The following is an 18,137-nucleotide window of genomic DNA, read 5'->3' on the forward strand; positions in this document are numbered from 1 at the left end:
ACAAATCTCATGCAAATCAATTACTTTCAAGAGCAGAGAAAAGACTGCACAAAGATTATTGTCGTATGTGTTTGTCTGGTTTCAAGTCCAAGGAAGAATCTTCATTTAGTTGCGACATTTGTAATTTTCATCTACATTGCGAGTGTGCCTTGTTATTACCGGATACAATTAGGCACAGGTATGACAAGCACCCTATGACCCTAAGTTACTCCCCAATAGAAAACCATGAGGGTGATTATTTTTGTGAAGTTTGCGAGGAGGAACTTAATCCATATATTTCTTTCTATCATTGTCATGAATGTGTGCAATCCATACATTCGGCTTGTGTACAATTAAATCCTCTACCGAAATCATATAATTTGTATGGCTTGAATGAGAAAAATGATTCTAAAGAAACTCATGAGAATTTTTTTCATGACCACCCTCTTTTGTTTTTCGAAGGGACTTTAAGTAATCGTGGGTTCTCGGAGTGCTGTGTCAGCATGGAAGGCGATTTCATCTTGATGTGTTTGCAATGTAAATATGCAATGCACGCAGATCACCTTAACCCGATAGATGGTTCTATATATGACACCCGTCGGTTAATGGATTCTCGGTATCACCATCACCGTCTTTCGTTATCTCATAACAGGGCTACAGGTTTTCATTGCTCACAATGCTTACTTGAAATTGTTTCAGACGAATATGCGTACGTTTGTTTTATATGTAGATTTGCATTGCATGCATATCATGTTAATCGTAGCAGTCTAACATACTATCGTTTTTAGTTAGTTGTCCTAATTCATGTGCTTAGTGATCATACAAGATTGTCACTGGCAATGCCATAATAAGGTTATGTATGTATGTGTGTGTGTGTGTTTTTCAATAAAAAGTGTACGTATTGATTCTTTATATGTATATAGTAGAAGTTGATTATTCATAAAGAGTTAAAATTGAACCAATATGTTACCAATTGATACCTTTCTATCAGTGGCGGCTGAACCATCTACAGTAGTTTAACCGGAGTTAAGTGTCATTTTAGTACATGTGGTTTGTCTAAGTACGCAACTTTAGTACCGATTTTGAATTTATTGCAAATGGTTACCTCACTTTTCTAAAACTTGCAATTTTAGTACTTTTTTATAACCCCCGTTTATTTTATCCGTTAAGTCAGGGGTGGTTTTGTAATTTCATTATTTTCTTTTCTCTTTTCATTCCTTCTTATCCATCTCCCCTTTCTTCTTTTAAAACTCCTTTCCCCAAATCCAAGCAAACCCTAAATCACCAAATCCAAACCTCAAACATCCACACGAGGCTACAGATTGAGAGTACAACTTAAGTCTTTTAAAAGAAGAAAGGGGAGATGGGTAAGAATGAATGAAAAGAGAAAAGAAAAAGGAAAAGTAAAAATGAAAGAAAATAATGAAATTATAAAACTAGCCCTGACATATCGAATAAAATAAACGAGGTTATAAAAAAGTACTAAAATTGCAAGTTTTAAAAAAGTGAGGTAGCCATTTGCAATAAATTCCAAATCGGTACTAAAATTACGTACTTAGACAAATCACATGTACTAAAATGACACTTAATTTTTTCTAATGAAAGAGAGGACATGATGTGGATGAGTGTAGGTGTGTCAACTGTCAACTGACCATGAAACCATTTATTTTTTTCGGTAAATTGTTAACTTGCCATTAACAAATATTTTTATTTCCAAATTAAATGTGAATTTTATTAATTACTTTATAAAAATAAATTTGTGTAGTACTTTTTATTAATGACCTATAAATGTGTTTTGGATTTCTTTAATAAAATCTTGTACCACCATTAGAGGTGTAAATACCAGTTAACCAGTTTCAGAGAAATGTTATTGGTTAATGTAATGAAAACCTATTATTACAATAATCAGAATTATCAATATGTTTTTCAAGATCATAATACTTTTAAGGGTATTTTGTCAACAAAAAAGGATGTATCCAAGGGTGTAAACAAGCCGAGCGGAGCCGAGCTCGGCTCATTTTGACTTATGAGAGCTCGAGCTTGGCTCGTGTGTTCTTTTTTTATAAGCACGAGCTCAACTTATTTATTATTTATTGATTAATTTATATGCACTTTTAATTATCTTTTTTTATATTTTGAGAAATAGCTTAAACGCTAAAGCTTGGCTCGAGCTCCGCTATACAATGTGATAAACATACTGATCATCAACCCATGGAAAAAGTTTGGTGTTTCCGGAATTTGGCCGGATTTTGTTAGGTGGATGAATGTACATTCATATACAATCCTGTTAAAACGTTTTAACAAGTTCGTTTATGAGGATAACAATAATTTAAAATCATTAGTGATACTAGAATATAAGCAAGAGGCTAACAATTGTTTAGCATTTCTCTACATACATATACATACTGTTTATCACTTTGTGTGATCCGTATTCGATTGGTTTGACATATAAACTTCTTAGCTAATGGTTCGTTTTTGATGATTTGTCGGTTTAATGATCGGTTTGGTTTGGTAGTAAAGATCCATTCTATTCCATATCTTGTTCATTTATTCCATCGTCCATTTGATTTCCCAATCAATTCCATTACTAGGGCCGTCCAAACCGCTCGTCGTTCGAACTCGCTCGGAAATTGCTTGGAAAATACTCGCTCGTTTTTCGCTCGATTGAAAACGAGCCGCTCTGCTCGGTTCTGTTTGTAAACGAGCCAAGCAACAAGCAAAGGTCTGCTCGGTTCGGTTCGGCTCGAATATTTTTAATTTATTTTATATATAATTATATATGAACAAATATATAAATATATAAACAAAACACATAAATATAAGCTTACAATTAATTTTACCTCTATAAAATTTCCATATTCCATCAATTTTATAGTTTTATTTGTTCACTTCAAGTTTTTAGAATACTTAAAGTTTGTTTACATGATCATTATATCTTACTTCAAAATTATTTTTAATTAAAATTTACAATTTATTACACGTTTGTCTAAAAATTACTAATTTATTTATAAAATATATTATTTACAACCTTCACATTTGTTTCTTTTTGAAAATTTTAAAATGAAAAAGAAATAAATAATGCTCGAAACCGCTCAATGTTCAATCGAAAAATGCTCGATTCGATTTTGGTTCGTTTCGAATTTCAACCGTTCGGTTGGGTTCGGTTGTAAACGAGCTAAGCAACAAACAAGCATTCGTTCAGCTCGGTTTAATTCGGCTCATGAACAGCCCTTGAGCATTACCCCATACAAAATATACGTTCAATGTTTGGCTTTTATTATACTACTAAACTCTTTACAAACGTTGCTAATTCCTCGTGTAGGAATCAATCTCAGTCACCACCTATTAAATCAATTATTTTCATACTACTATAATTCCAAAAGCTACATTTATTTATTCTATGCATTTTTTATATATTATCAAGTTGACATTGATTCTAGAGGAACCAGTTTTTACATTCACTAACTTCTTTTCAAGCAGAATTTATTCACAAATAAGTTTGAAACATTAACAAAAGTAAATCTATTGCTAGATATTATTCTCCCTCTTATTACATATATAGGTATGCCATCAAACCTATTTCAAATCAAATAAATCAACGTATTTTTCTGTTTAGTTTGTTAATATATGCGTTTATATCACTTTTACTTTTAAAACGAACCGATGCTGAGAGCACCTTCAGTGAGAGGTTTTAGATGCTTATGTGGCAAATTCGGATGCTTAGGTGCCCAGAAGCCACCATTGGAGGATGTTCGTTAGGGTGTCCGGACTTAATTTGCAATTTTTTTGGATTTTAACGATTGGGTTTTACCAGCGTTGGCCCACAATGGTCCCCTGTTAAAAAGGACTTAACAGCATTATGTTTTTTTTTTCGAAATTCCGAACTAATGTTTTAAGGGTTTTGATCAGAAGGAGGATGCTTGTCAACTGATGTAAAACTTAGCTCGAAACGGTGATTCAAACGTCTTGATTTTTGTTAATTGTAAACTTAAACACCCGAATTAAAACATTGTTTCGTCGTTTTAGAGCACCGTTTCGAACTAAGTTTTATATCAGTCGACACATATCCCCCTTCTGATCAAAAGCCCTAAAACATTATTTTGAAATTCATAAAAAAGTATAACCCCGCTAAATCCTTTTTAACGAATGACCATTGATTGCCAATTTTTTAAAATTTGAGACCACCAGTAGTGATAACATGAATATGAATTATTATCGGTTAATATCACTCTATAGAATTTATTAAACTTAATAAAACAAAAATAATAAAAATCTGTTAAACAACGCCAATGGTTTTGGACATTTGATTAATGTCACGTGGAAACAAACAAACAATAAAAATAAAAAAATAATATTAAAGTGGACCCCACAACATCTACTGACTCACTGACAGGCCAGCTATGTATATCATCATGATTATTATCCTAATGGGCGCCACGTCAGCATTTTCACGGGTCTAGCATATATACAAATCGATCATAATTGATTAATAATCCAAAATAAACACGCACCTTCACACCTCTATAAATAATATCATGTCTCTCTATTATCTAATCTTCAAATTGACGTTAATATCAAATAATCTATAATTGAGCTTATAAGGTACGTTTGCTATACTTTTGTTAATAACTAGTTTACATCTGTATAACTTACTAAAGCTCGTCTCGTGAGTTGTTTTTTTTTAACTTAAAATTTAGTTATTATTTATTAATTACTAGTTGTTGTTGTTTGGCCACATGTTGTGGCGGACAGTTAAGAAAGATTATGTAGCGGTGCAAAAGTATTAACGAACGCAAATTATTACAAATATAAGTAACCGTAGGTGGCTCTTTTTCTGAAGCTTGAGCTTGGCTTGTGAGTGGTTGTTGACTTGTTTCAAGCTCTAGCTTCGGTTATTATTTGTTAAGTAGTTGCTGTTGGGCTGCTTGTTGTGGCGCACATTTAAGAAACATTAGAGTATGTGTAGTTAGTGGCGAAGCTTGGACATACACGTCGATGGGGCCGGACTCAATATGTATAAAAAAATTCATAAACTAGAGCGGGCGGGCTAAAAATTTCGGTCGGAAATAGGTAAATTTACACTATGTATAAACATTTTCGGCCAAATAATGATAAATTTACACTACCGAGCATAAAACGGAGGGGCCGGGCTTAAAATTTCAGTCGGAAACGGGTAAATTTACACTATGTATAAAACTTTTAGGCCAAAAAAGGATAAATTTACCCTACCGAGCGAAAAACGGAGGGGGCCGGGCTCAAAATTTCGGTCGGAAACGGGTAAATTTACATGATGCATAAAAATTTTAGGCCAAAAAGGATAAATTTACACCACAAAGCGAAAAAACAGAGGGGGTCGGGGCCACCCCTGGCCCCAACTAAGCTACACCACTGGTGTAGTGGGAGGCTAGAAATTGGGGACGATTTTTGACACGTGACGTCACGCCAGCAAAAGGACGATTTTCATTTTAGGAGTGTAATGGTGTTGTAGGGGCGATTTTTCACACGTGGAGGACTACCGACAGTCATGTTATTATTTTATTATTATTTTCCTTCACAACCAGGCGACATGAACATGCCCCCCCCACCCCCTTATCACCCCTCTTATTGGCCGGAGGGAGGGGGTTATAGCCCTTATCGCCCAAAAAATCAACAATTTATCGCCCCACTACGGGCATCCTTATTGTGCAATAGTATTAACAAACACAGATTATAAATATTAAAAACTGTGAGGAGTGGTTAGGGGTATAAACGAGCCGAGTTTGATCTGCTCGTTTTGACTTACAAGAGCCCGGTCTTGAGATCAGCTTGTTTCGAGCTCTTTTTTTAGAGTTAGAGCTCGGTTAATGAGTTTTTTTTAAGCTCAAGGTTCGGTTATTGTTTATTAACTAGTTGTTGTTGGGCCGCGCATTGTGGCAGACAATTAAGAAACTTATGTAGCAGGGCGATTGTATTAACGAATGCAAATTACAAATATTAAAAGCTGTGGGTACTAGCGGTGGAAACGAGCTGAGCTGAGCCCGAGCTTGACTAGGCTGGAGCTCGGCTCGTTCAGCTTGTTTTGACTCATGAGAGCCTGGGCTCAAGCTCGGCTGGTGGGTCATTTTTTTAATTTTCCAGCTTGAGCTTTGGTTACTACAGTATTTTTTAACTAGTTGTTGTCTGGCCACGCGTTACAGCAGTGGAGTAGTATTAACAACACAATGAGTACTAGGAGTGGAAATTAGCCGAGCCTGAGCTCGACTAGGCTCAAGCGGCTTGTTTTAACTTACGATAGCTCAAGCTCGAGCGTGGCTCGTTTTGAGTAGTGTGCTCGCGGTTTGGTTTCGTGGTCAGTTAGCTTTCGGTCGTTTGGTTTCAAAATTTTTAAGGCGTACCATGTTTGTAAAAATCGCACCTAGGCGCCTATTAATAGCTATTTGGTCAATAAATTGAAATTTTAATATATAGAATTTTGTGTATATATGTACATTTGAAATATTACATATAAATTTCAATATGATTAATCCCTATTAATCTTGGTTCCCAATTAATCGTTAGTCCCTACCCCACCGCCCAACTAGCGCCTAGTGAGTTCTACAACACTGAGCCGTAGTAAATAGTTTGGTTTACGGTTTATACCAAAAACCGGCATTATAAAACCGCACCGGTTTGTAAAGTTCAAGTAAATTTATATTTTTGTTTAATATCAAATACCATGTAATCAAACCGGAACCAAACCAATATTGTTTTACATTTTTATATTATTTTTAATATATTTTGAGAAAAATGTTCGTAAGTCTGGGCTAAAGCTCGGCTCGAGCTCGGTTATGCAGTGTTGAATACATAGAAGCCCAAAATATTTAAAACTTGAAAATACACTAGGCTTCTCAACAAGCCTAAACCATCTTCCCATACAAGGCTCAAGCTCTGGCTCGATAACTAAATAAGCTTTATTTGAGGCTCGATTTTGTGATGCAGATTATCATTGTGAATGGGAACTAATTCAATGAAGGATTTAACTGAAGCATCCTCAGGGGTTCACTTCTCTGGATTACACGGAAATGTGGAGACACAAAATATACAGGTTGAGCAGGAATCGGCTTCAATGACTGGAAAACCGCATAAGCAGCCGTTTATCATTGGTATGTGTTATTCAAAATAATATAAACTTTTCCTAGTTTATAAGGGTGGGTGGGACACTCAACTCGCAACCCATGCGAGTAAACGAGTACCCCTAGCACACCAGCCCGACCTCCTTAAGTAGTTAAAGCGCGCCATTTGTGGCTAGTATGACTAATTCACTACTCACTTGTTCATTCATTTAAAATTTAGATATTATAATAAAAATAAAAGAAGTTTCTTTTTTTAGTAGTATACATACTATTACACTTCATTTTCTTATAAACATATATATATATATATATATATATATTAATATTATATTTTAAATTTTGAATAAAGCTGAACATGCCTGATCATTTGAACACACTTGAACATCCCGGTTGTTTTTGTTTTACTCCGACTGATGAATTCGTTGCGATGATATCATTTCGGAGTTGTGGAATCAAGAAAAACACTATAGACTAAGATTAGATCTCGTGGAACACATTGCTATAGCCTATCAAACTTGAACATCCTCAAGCAGTTGTTATTTTTTATAATTTAGTATTTAAGATTATTTATGTTTTTTATCGTTAATTATTGTAACCTTTTTAAAAAAAATATTAACGAAATCGTGTTTTTATTTGTTAAAATCCCCCCCCCCCCTACCCTATGAGTACCCCTCCCGCCCTTATAACGGTCGATAAGGGTTATTGTTCAAATATCAAGACTTTGACTTGTTTATTTCGGTATAAATTATATAACTCACCAAGCAGGGGTTGCTGGAGGTGCATCATCTGGAAAGAAAACCGTAGTTGATATGATCATTGACCAGCTTCATGATCAGCGTGTCGTACTTGTCAACCAGGTTCCTTTTTTATTATATTTTTTAAATCTTTTTGTTGGTTTAGCTATTTCTCATATATCACCTAGTTACTACATTTAAATCACTTCAAAAGCTGGCTATCTAACTCAAACATATTTATATATGTGTATTTGCAGGACTCATTTTATCATAGTTTGACTTCAGAACAACTTCAGTTGGTTCATGAATACAATTTTGATCATCCTGGTAGATATTATATCCTTAATTCATAGATTTTTAATAATTTGTGATTCATAAATGACACATAAGTTCAAAATTGCAAAAGTCACTAGGCGGACCCTAGGCGGCCGACTGGGGAGTTGGGTGTACTCGGACATGGTAAATATAAAGAAAATTAATTTTTGGATATTATATATATATGTCGAATATCATAAGTTTACTAATATTTATAACAAAATATGTGAATATCAATATAAATAAGAGAAGTACATTTTTAAATAATAAAATATTCTAAAAATTACTCGTCATTAATAAAAAAATGATATTTTATTCTTTAATATTATTGAAATACAAATTATGTTTTATTTTTTTGAGTCAAAATGGGCCCAAGTTCACCGATAAGATGTGATTCTGGCTAAGGTTGACCACCTTTGACTGATTCTTAGTAACTAGGCGGATTTACAGAAACTCGTCTCAGCGACATAACTTATAGCGAGTACTCGGCCTTGTAATCCTGCTTTTACAACATTGCATAAGTTATGCTAATGATATCATGCTTCCATGGTTTTTGTTTGCAGATGCGTTTGACACCGAAAAGTTATTATCATCAATGCAAACATTGAAGAATGGAAAATCAATTGATATTCCGAAATATGATTTCAAGAGTTATAAATACACTGCCACTCGAAGGGTTAGCTCTCTTACTTTGCTATTATATTTTTTACAAGTTGTGTTACGGACTGAAACCATTGCAAGGTATGGGACTTGTCCCACATCGGTTGTATGGGAAACTGATGTGGGGTTTATAAGCCAAATGGGTTCCCTCACCTATCAGACTAGTCTTTTGGGTTGAGTTCTTCTGTTTGGCTTGTAACAAGTTGCCATTGTTTATCTTCATCGATGCGTAGGGGTGGCAAATGTGACTCATTGGGTTGAATGAGTTGTAATAAAATGTATACAATGAGTCATAATGGGTCAAACTAAAACAGAGGAAACTTTTTAAAACTTTTACTTTTTTAGTTTTTGATTTCTATTTCGAGTTATGGCTTTTTAGTTTTTTTTTTTTTAATTTTTAATGAGGGTTCTTGAAATGGATCAAAATGGGTTAAGATTTCAAAAACCCCTCATTAAAAAATTATAACTCGAAATATAAATCAAAAACTAAAAAGTTAAAAATACTAAAAAGTTTCCTCCGATTTTCTCGTTCCATAAAAAAAATCTTAAGACATGTCAACCCGTTTTGATCCGTTTCAATCATTTTCTTTTTTTAGTTTGACCCATTATTATATACATTTTATTACAACCCATTCAACCCAATGGGTCACATTTGCCACCCCTATCGATGCATCATGCCTATATAAAGTTGCCAACAATAATATCAATTTATATATTTTGATCAGTTTAAACTTTAAACATTTTGGCAGGTGAATCCTTCTGATGTGATCATTTTAGAGGGTATTCTTATTTTTCATGATCCTTGCGTACGCAATATGTTGAATATGAAGATATTTGTCGATACAGGTTCCAGTTATTCATCAAGTCTGGTTTTTAATACTATATCCGAAATTTAACTTAGGGGTGTGCAAGAAACCGACAAAACCGATCCGCAACCGAAAAACCCGAAAAATCCAAACCGAAACAAAAATCGACGGTTTGGTTTTATGTTTTTGTAAACACCGCACTAACGGTTCGGTTTTGGTTTTGCATGTAAAAAAACCGAAAAAACCGAACCGAACAGAACCGAATATCTAAATTTTATATTTTTATATTTTATATTAAGTTATATATAAGAATTTAATAAATATGTATCTCCAATAAATTTGATCAAATGTATAATAGTCTATTATTTTACAATTAACAAAATTATTAATACCTAAATTCATTCTTTTTTGCCAACTTTTTTTCAGCCTAAAATTTCAAGCTCAAATGGCAAAAACCGTAAAAATCGAAACCGAACGGTTTCAAAACTCCAAAAACCGAAGTTCTGGTTTTCGGTTTAGTTTTAGCCTAAAACCGTACCGAACCGAACCGCACCACGCACACCCCTAATTTAACTCCACAAGTTTCCTTCCATTTTGTTTTAATCCAGTGGGAGTTTAGATATTTGACCAACATGCAAACATTTTCATTGACCCATGTGTCAAGTCTAACATTGTCGTTTGACCAATGTAAGACTTTAATATGTTGACTTTAACGCAGATGCCGATGTACGTCTGGCGAGAAGAATAAGGCGTGATACAACTGAAAAGGGTAGAGAGATTGGCATGGTCCTTGACCAGGTTTGACCAAAACCCAAGCCAAGTTGACCCGTTCATAAGTCAACGGTTGTCGGGTTGAAACTGACACTTGTATTAATTCTGAACTTATGTGCAGTACTCAAAGTTTGTGAAGCCTTCATTTGAAAACTTCATACTCCCAACAAAAAAATATGCTGACATCATCATCCCGCGTGGTGGAGACAACCATGTAGCTATTGACTTAATTGTACAACACATTCGAACGAAACTTGGTCAACATGATCTTTGCAAAATATATCCAAATTTATACGTTATTCACTCAACCTTTCAGGTAATATTTTGAATTTCCATTTCATGCAGTTTACCCTTTACAAATCTCCAAGTGATCTTATTGCCTCAATTTCTTTTATATTATATGCAGTCGATATCGCCCATATATCAGTGATATATCGGTTATCGGTCCCTTGACGATATATAAATCAGAATATCGGTACCGATAATATCGACAATATTGACCAATATTGGACTAATATTTGACCGATATATCACCGATATTCCCGATATCAGTGTTTTAAGTCTTAGTTATCAACTTTTAGTGTTCAGTGTTAGTGTTTTAAGTCTTAAATCAATTCTTGCTTGCTACGATTGTTAATGTTTTGCAATATGCAAAAGGTTAATTTGTTAATGGTAGTAGAGTATACTGAATTATTAGTGTTAAATTGCTATATATATGAATTTTACATGATATTAAAATTACCGATATCTCACTGCGATAACCGATATCTCAGATATCGGTCCTTGACCGATATCCGATATTTTTCCACATTAACTCATATTGTTTGTTCTTTTATGTAGATACGTGGTATGCATACGCTTATACGTGATGCTAAAACAACAAAACATGATTTTGTGTTTTATGCTGATCGTTTGATTCGTTTGGTGAGTTTATTATTATTATTATTATTATTATTATTATTATTATTATTTAATTCACTGTTTATTTATATTTTAGTATGTGCATATATGTTGTAATATTTAATTTGAAAATTTCTCCACATTCAACAGGTTGTTGAACACGGTTTGGGACATTTACCGTTTACAGAAAAACAAGTGACAACTCCAACCGGTGAGCTTCTGCACTCACTAGTGTAAACGAGTCATTTTGTTTTATTTTTATTTTTTATTTGCAATGGTCACAATATTCACCTTCTAACCATGTCATTTGTGTGAACGCAGGGTCGGTATACACAGGCGTTGACTTCTGTAAGAGATTATGTGGCGTTTCTGTTATTAGAAGGTATTTAACTAACTGTCTAACTCTCATCTTTGAAATGATTATATTTTAGAACTATTTTCCGTTACATTTTCAAAATATTTGCAGTGGTGAGAGTATGGAAAACGCATTGCGAGCTTGTTGTAAGGGTATTAAGATTGGAAAGATTCTTATTCATAGAGAAGGCGACAATGGTCAACAGGTTTGACTTTACCAATAACTAAACTTTTAACTAGGGGTGTAAACGAGGCTCGAGCTCAGCTCGTTTTGATTCACGAGCGCTTGAGCTCAAACTTGGCTCGTCACGAGCTCTTTTTTCTAAGGATCGAGATCGGCTCGTGAGTTGTTTTTTCAAGCTCGGGCTCGGATCGTTGATTATTTACTAATTAACTCATATACATTTTTATTTATTTTTATATATATTGAGAAAAATCTTAAACGGGCCTAAGCTCGTGTAGTATGTTAAATGAGCCAAAGCACTGCTCGAGCTCGGGTATGCAGTGTGATATTAATACATAGAAGTCCAAAGGAGGTAAAACTTAAAAATACACAAGGCTCGATAAAACTCAACGAGCCTAAACGAGCTTCCCGTACAACGCTCGAGCCCGGGCTCGATAACTAAACGAGTTTTATTTGAGACTCGGGCTTGAGATCGAGCTCGAAAAAGCGGGGTTCGTTTCGAGCTCGGCTCATTTGCACCCTTACTTTTGACCACATAAAGCGATGATTTTTCGTTTTGATAAATATGTGTCTATGTTAAATCCTATGAACTATGATAATGCAGTTAATATATGAGAAGCTTCCACAAGACATTTCTGAAAGACATGTATTGTTGTTGGATCCTATACTTGGAACAGGCATGCTTAATAACTTCTTTTTTAGAATAAACTTTGAATATTTATTTTATTATGCTATATTATATTGGTTTTTAACAATTGTAAGTTTTTTTTTTTGCAGGCAATTCTGCAGTGGAAGCTATCAAGTTAATTGTGAAGAAAGGTGTACCCGAGGGAAACATCATATTCCTAAACTTAATATCCGTAAGTCGGTCATGCACTGTGTACTATGTTTGGTGACAGTGGTCAGTGGTAGGGGTGTGCGTGGTCCGGTTCAGTGCGTTTTTTGGTTAAAACCGAATCGAAAACTAAAACTTCGGTTTTTGGAGTATTTGAAACCCTTCGGTTTCGGTTTTTTCGGTTTTGTTTTTTTGGTTTTCATTATGGATTCGGTTCGGTTTTGCCATTTGATCTTCAAAATTTTAGGTCAACAGAAAGTTTTCAAAAAATAATTAATTTAGCTATAAATAAATTTGTTAATTGTAATATAATAGATTATTAAACATTTTACCCAAAATATTTGAGTTACATGTTTATTAAATTCTTATAAATTACTTAATATAAAATATAAAATAACCAAAATTTAGAAAATTCGGTTCGGTTCGGTTTTTTTTTGTTTTTATTATATGCAAAACCAAAACCGTACCGTTACTTCGGTTTTTACAGAAACACATAACCAAACCGTCGTTTTTGTTTCGGTTCGGTTTTTTTCGGTTTGGATTTTTCGGTCTTTTCGGTTTCTTGCACACCCCTAGTCAGATGGCGAAGCTTGGACAAGAACGTCGGGGGGACTCAAAATGTATTAAAAAAATCATAAACGTGGGGGCTCAAATTTTTGGTCGGGAATCGGTAAATTTACACCACGTATAAACATTTTCGGCCAAAAAACTGGTAAATTTACACTACTGCGCAAAAAAACAGAGGGGGCGGGCCCACCCCTGGGCCAGAAGCTACGACAATGTTTGGTATCCTAAAATAGTAGTAATAATATGTTTCGCTCGCAGGCACCACAAGGAGTGAATGTGGTTTGCAAAGAGTTTCCAAGAATAAAGATTGTGACATCCGAGATTGAAACCGGGTTGAATCAAGAGTTTCGAGTTGTTCCCGGAATGGGCGAGTTTGGAGACAGATATTTTGGTACAGATGATGAATGAAAGCTTGTTTTCGGATGGTCAGCGAGTCAATGGAGATGGTCAACTCTTTGACTGGTTTTGGTCAAGTTATAGGATAGATGTATATAGAATTCTAATTACTACTTGTCTTTAGTTATTAATTAAACTTGCTAGAATAAATAAGGAAAAAGACCTTAAAACTTCCTTTAATATGAGATTACCGATTTCCATGTGACCCAGGTTCGATTCCTGCAATTTATTAGTTGTATTTATTTTCCAAATTATTTCATTTTGAGTTCTTAATAATGCTAGTTATTATTATATATAACAAATAACAAGTTTGGTGTCGCTAAGTGATGATTGGGCCACTTGGCAACACCGTATTGGTCGTTGTCATTTTGTTTTTTTTATTCCGATACCGTAACAAACATAATGAAATCCGACCGAATTTTTGTAGACTCACAACCTCAACGCCCAAGACCGACAGCGCTCCGGAATTTACCCACGCCCGAGTTTACAAACCGACGCCACCTGGTCCACCTTGATTTATATATTTTCTCTGTTTTTTAGCTGTGGTACCATAACAAAAGTAAACGAAATTGAGCGAACTCGAGTCGAGTTACTGCCTTAATGGCCGGAACTGACAGCGCTTGGATTTTACCACTGCTCGGTTTTCAGACAAAACAAACGTCAAATAGTTTTTTTTTACATGTTAATCTTTTTATATGTTACTTTGACGATTTTTTTTGGGTTTTAACGCTCAGGTTTTACCAATAGTTTTCTATATCGTTACGAATGTAACCAATAATGTCCAAATTCCCGTCGACTCATCGCTTTATTGCCTGGGACTACAACGATTGGGTTTATCCCCTCTGTTTTTTACCGACCTGTCCCGGCGCAACACGCCGGGTAAAACACTAGTTACATATAAATGGGAATGAAGCTTTTGTTTTGTGCTTTCTTTTACATTTATGTCATGATTTGATTAATTAATTCCATAAATTAAAGGTGGTCTTATGGACTTATGGTATCTGTCTTTATCAAATGAAAGCCTTTTGTTATGGCAAATATTACACTTTTACATTCTTTAGTTTTAAAATCAATACCAACTCCTGCTGCTGATTTTTATTACAATAATTCAAACTTTGCTTTAAAATCTTATTTATTTATTTATTTATTCATTCATGTCATGCATTCAACTATTCTAGTAACATAGTTGCACCTTGTCTGTTATCCATGCCACATACTTTAATACTAAGATTACAATCATTACTAATTAAAGGGTTATTGAATTTTAATAATCTCAACTTTTATCTACTGGCCATGATTAATCTTAATTTATGAAACGTTTATAAACAGTCCTGATTTTGAATGTATTATCCTCCAGTGATCCCACACAAACTGAAAGCTAATCCCACATAAGCAACCAATAATTTGCAGTAAGGAGACACGTTTTTTAACAGGCAGCCATATGAGCAGCCCACGTCATAAAAAATATGTTAACATATTTGTAAACGTTTCTTCTTTACAACTTACAAGACTTGAGGATGGTTTAAGTTGGTAAATATGTATTCTAGAAAGATTACATAATAGAAATTAAGTAGTGTTTTAATCTTTTATTTGAAAGAAGTACTAAAAGAAATTTAATTGTTAAAATAGTAATTAAAATAGCTCTAAAGTTAAGTTTTAACTTTTAGCACTATCTAAATGAAATATATTTATTTGATATATAGAATTATAAAGCTTAAGCCTTATCACATATCAGATAATTATTAGTTGATACATATTTAAAAACCTAAAAGACAAAATTACAATTTTAACCTGACTAAAGTATACATGTGAAACAAAACTTAGCCAAGTCATTTAATGGAAAGGTAAAATGAAAAAGTGGTCAATCAAGCAAGTTGCTTTATTTCAAATGGTCAAAAAGGATATAGTAAAATTGTAATTAGTTGTCAAATATAATTTTTATCAACATTTTATAATGGGTGTCTGGCAACTTACCCTACATTTATGTAAAAGGCTGTTTTCAAGACTCGAACCCGTAACATTTAGGTTATATATGTATAACGACAACCTTAACATTGCTATCAGGACTTTCTCTGAGATTTCGACTGCCCTGAATAAATATCAAAAAGGACTTTTATATATGAAAAAATTTCAAAAAATTAATGATAATTGTGATAATGATAAACAAAAAAGAGTTATTGTGACGACAAACAAATACAAAACAAAGTTTAACAACTTAAAAAAAAGTTAAACAAACCTAGAGCTCTCGTAGCTTTTTTTTATGTAACATTTTTTTGGAAAATTTTGGCCCCTTTTAGCGGGCTCTTAGCGCAGCAGCTAGAGGTGGGCAAAAAAAACCGGTTAACCGAACCGACCTGAAAACTGAATCGAAACCGAACAACTTTGAAACCGATTATGTATAAACCAGTTTGGAACCGATAAAACCGTCGGTTTGGAACCGGTTTGTAATTTCTCGCCCAAAACCGGTTCCAAACCGGTTAACCGAACCGAAACCGGCCAAAAACAGGCAAAAACCGGTCAAAACCCGAACCGAAACCGATCGTAAACTGGTTTTGACTTTTGTTGACTAAACCGAACCGGTTTCAACCCAAACCGGTTTTGAGTTTTAAACTGGTTTGTGCACCTCTAGCGGCAGCCAAGGCCCGACCTACTTCAGAGACGGCCCTAATTGCTATAAGGTTCAACATTGGTTAGAACTTAAAATAATAATTTCACATTTTAATAAAAAAAATATTGTAATTTTGCCATAACAAGTATGATGATGGCTAAAAAACTCACCATTAAACCCTAAACTATGATTTAATAAGAGATAATTAATCTCCTATAACTAATTAAATGTATCATTTCAATGTATCCCACATGAACAAAAATTAATACCATCAAATTGAGCTAATTTAGATCTCAATTTGAAATCAAAATCATAATATAAACCAACCAAGCAATAACATCTTGTAAGTTCGAGCCATAAGCGGACCGGATGGAGGGCTACTCATTTGCAACTCACACCATCCATGCAACCAATAAGTAAAATGAAGCCCACCCAAACTTGCTCTAACCTTAAAAGTCCCCTTAACACTATACAAAACCTTATTACTCAAAACTTGTGCTTGTAGTTCCTTAGCATGGCTCGGTGGCAACGAAACCAAGCTCGATATAAAGCGAATCGCCACCACACACCGGTGTCTTTAGGTCGTTGGCTAAAAGGTTGAATTGATTGGTTTGCTATCACGTCGTCTTTAATAATAATTGCATATACGCTTGCTCGAATTTAATGTTTAGTTTCTTGTTGGGGTTGGAAAAGTTTGCTATAAATGTGAGATCACCGTTAAAGCGTCCTGGCGAGTCGAAATATATAACGTTTAACGTTGCATGACTCCTGTCAAGAATGGGCGTTTTGGGCTTGACTACTAGGAATATTATTAAAATCGATACACCAAGGAAAATAATTAGTATGGTGAATATTAAACAAATTATCGCGCTACACGTGCGACGTTGTTTTCTAAACAAGAGTCTATCGCGTGTTTTCGTGGGATTATTTTCGTGTGAAAACTCTGGTGTTAATGTTAAAATATGTGATGATATAGTGGTGTTTGTTGGTTGTGGTCTTGACATGACATGTTTGGTTAGGGGTGATGGTTTATGCATGAGTATGAGTGTGAGTGTTGTCTTGAGAGAAAACTACAGGCCGTGGGCGACGGGGTGGTGGTTTTTGATTGCGGTGAAGGTGTACAATAGACCGATGGCGGCTCGGGTGGTGGTGATTGGGTTTGGAGGTGTGACATGTTGAGAAAAATAAAGGGGTTATTGGAAGTGAAATATAACACCAAATGAAACAATGGCAAAGGAAAAGAAAATGGATGATTGAAAGGTGGGTGTTAAGTTGTTATTAGATGGGATGTTAAAGAAAAGATACAGAGGAAAGTAAGTGCTTTTGTGTTGATTGAGACTAGACAATGGTGGTGGGGTTGGTGGGTGGTGTTTTTGATGTACAAGAAATGAGAGTGGTGGAATTGGGTTTAGGTTTTGATTTTGAATTTGATTCTTGTGATTTGTTTAGACATGCTTTACATACATGAGATTGGTTATTTAGACGCTAGGGAAACCTATATGACTTGTATAGGTCCAGCCGCTATACGAGTCTATGTCTATACGGGTTGTATAACTCAAGCCCGGCTCTGAGAACAGTTAAAATATTTGGGCTGAAGGTGAAAATATATTTGGGCCTCAATAAAAAAGGTATCTTATTGGGTATAAAAAATTTATTTTTTGAAGACAGAATTACAAATTTTGTCCTTTAAAAAAAGCCAAATTACGGTTCGTGTCCTTTTCTTAGTTTCCTTGCAGGCGGTATCCTTTAAACTTTTTTTTCCTACACGTTATGTCCTTTACGCTAACTGGGTTAGAAAAACTCAGTTAAATCCCATCACGTGAGAAGCATGTGAGGGCATATTGGTCTTTTTGCCTACCCTGCAACTTCTTCTTCTTCTTCTTCATTTTGCAGATCTTATAAAAATAGTCTCTGTGTCCTATCATCGTCTCCCTCAA

At 34.5% G+C, this 18,137-nt stretch overlaps 1 protein-coding gene and 1 pseudogene across 1 annotated transcript; one reads left to right on the forward strand and one right to left on the reverse strand.

Moving 5' to 3' along the window:
* Positions 1 to 6,685: 6,685 nt before the first annotated feature.
* On the forward strand, positions 6,686 to 13,814 carry LOC143613610 (uridine kinase-like protein 4). The gene is made up of 14 exons (XM_077087274.1): positions 6,686 to 7,100; positions 7,836 to 7,927; positions 8,062 to 8,131; positions 8,683 to 8,795; positions 9,529 to 9,625; positions 10,304 to 10,383; positions 10,478 to 10,672; positions 11,197 to 11,280; positions 11,407 to 11,467; positions 11,578 to 11,638; positions 11,723 to 11,816; positions 12,399 to 12,471; positions 12,572 to 12,654; positions 13,455 to 13,814. Exons 1-14 carry the CDS (start codon positions 6,950 to 6,952, stop codon positions 13,602 to 13,604), a joined length of 1,404 nt encoding a protein of 467 aa, XP_076943389.1. The 5' UTR covers positions 6,686 to 6,949; the 3' UTR covers positions 13,605 to 13,814.
* Positions 13,815 to 16,510: 2,696 nt separating this feature from the next.
* On the reverse strand, positions 16,511 to 17,204 carry LOC143613609 (uncharacterized protein At1g08160-like; annotated as a pseudogene).
* Between the last annotated feature and the right edge of the window lie 933 nt (positions 17,205 to 18,137).

The sequence above is a fragment of the Bidens hawaiensis genome, unplaced genomic scaffold, assembly GCF_021521415.1.
Source record: "Bidens hawaiensis isolate Kalapana, Puna unplaced genomic scaffold, B.hawaiensis_p1.1 tig00037739_1, whole genome shotgun sequence".
NCBI classification, from domain to species: Eukaryota; Viridiplantae; Streptophyta; class Magnoliopsida; order Asterales; family Asteraceae; genus Bidens; species Bidens hawaiensis.

Coding starts and splice junctions, on each gene's coding strand:
- LOC143613610 (XM_077087274.1), top strand. CDS start 6,950: ATGGGAACTAATTCAATGAAGGATTTAACTGAAGCATCCTCAGGGGTT. Junction 10,673..11,196: donor TTATTCACTCAACCTTTCAG/GTAATATTTTGA, acceptor TCTTTTATGTAG/ATACGTGGTATGCATACGCT. Junction 11,639..11,722: donor GGCGTTTCTGTTATTAGAAG/GTATTTAACTAA, acceptor AAATATTTGCAG/TGGTGAGAGTATGGAAAACG.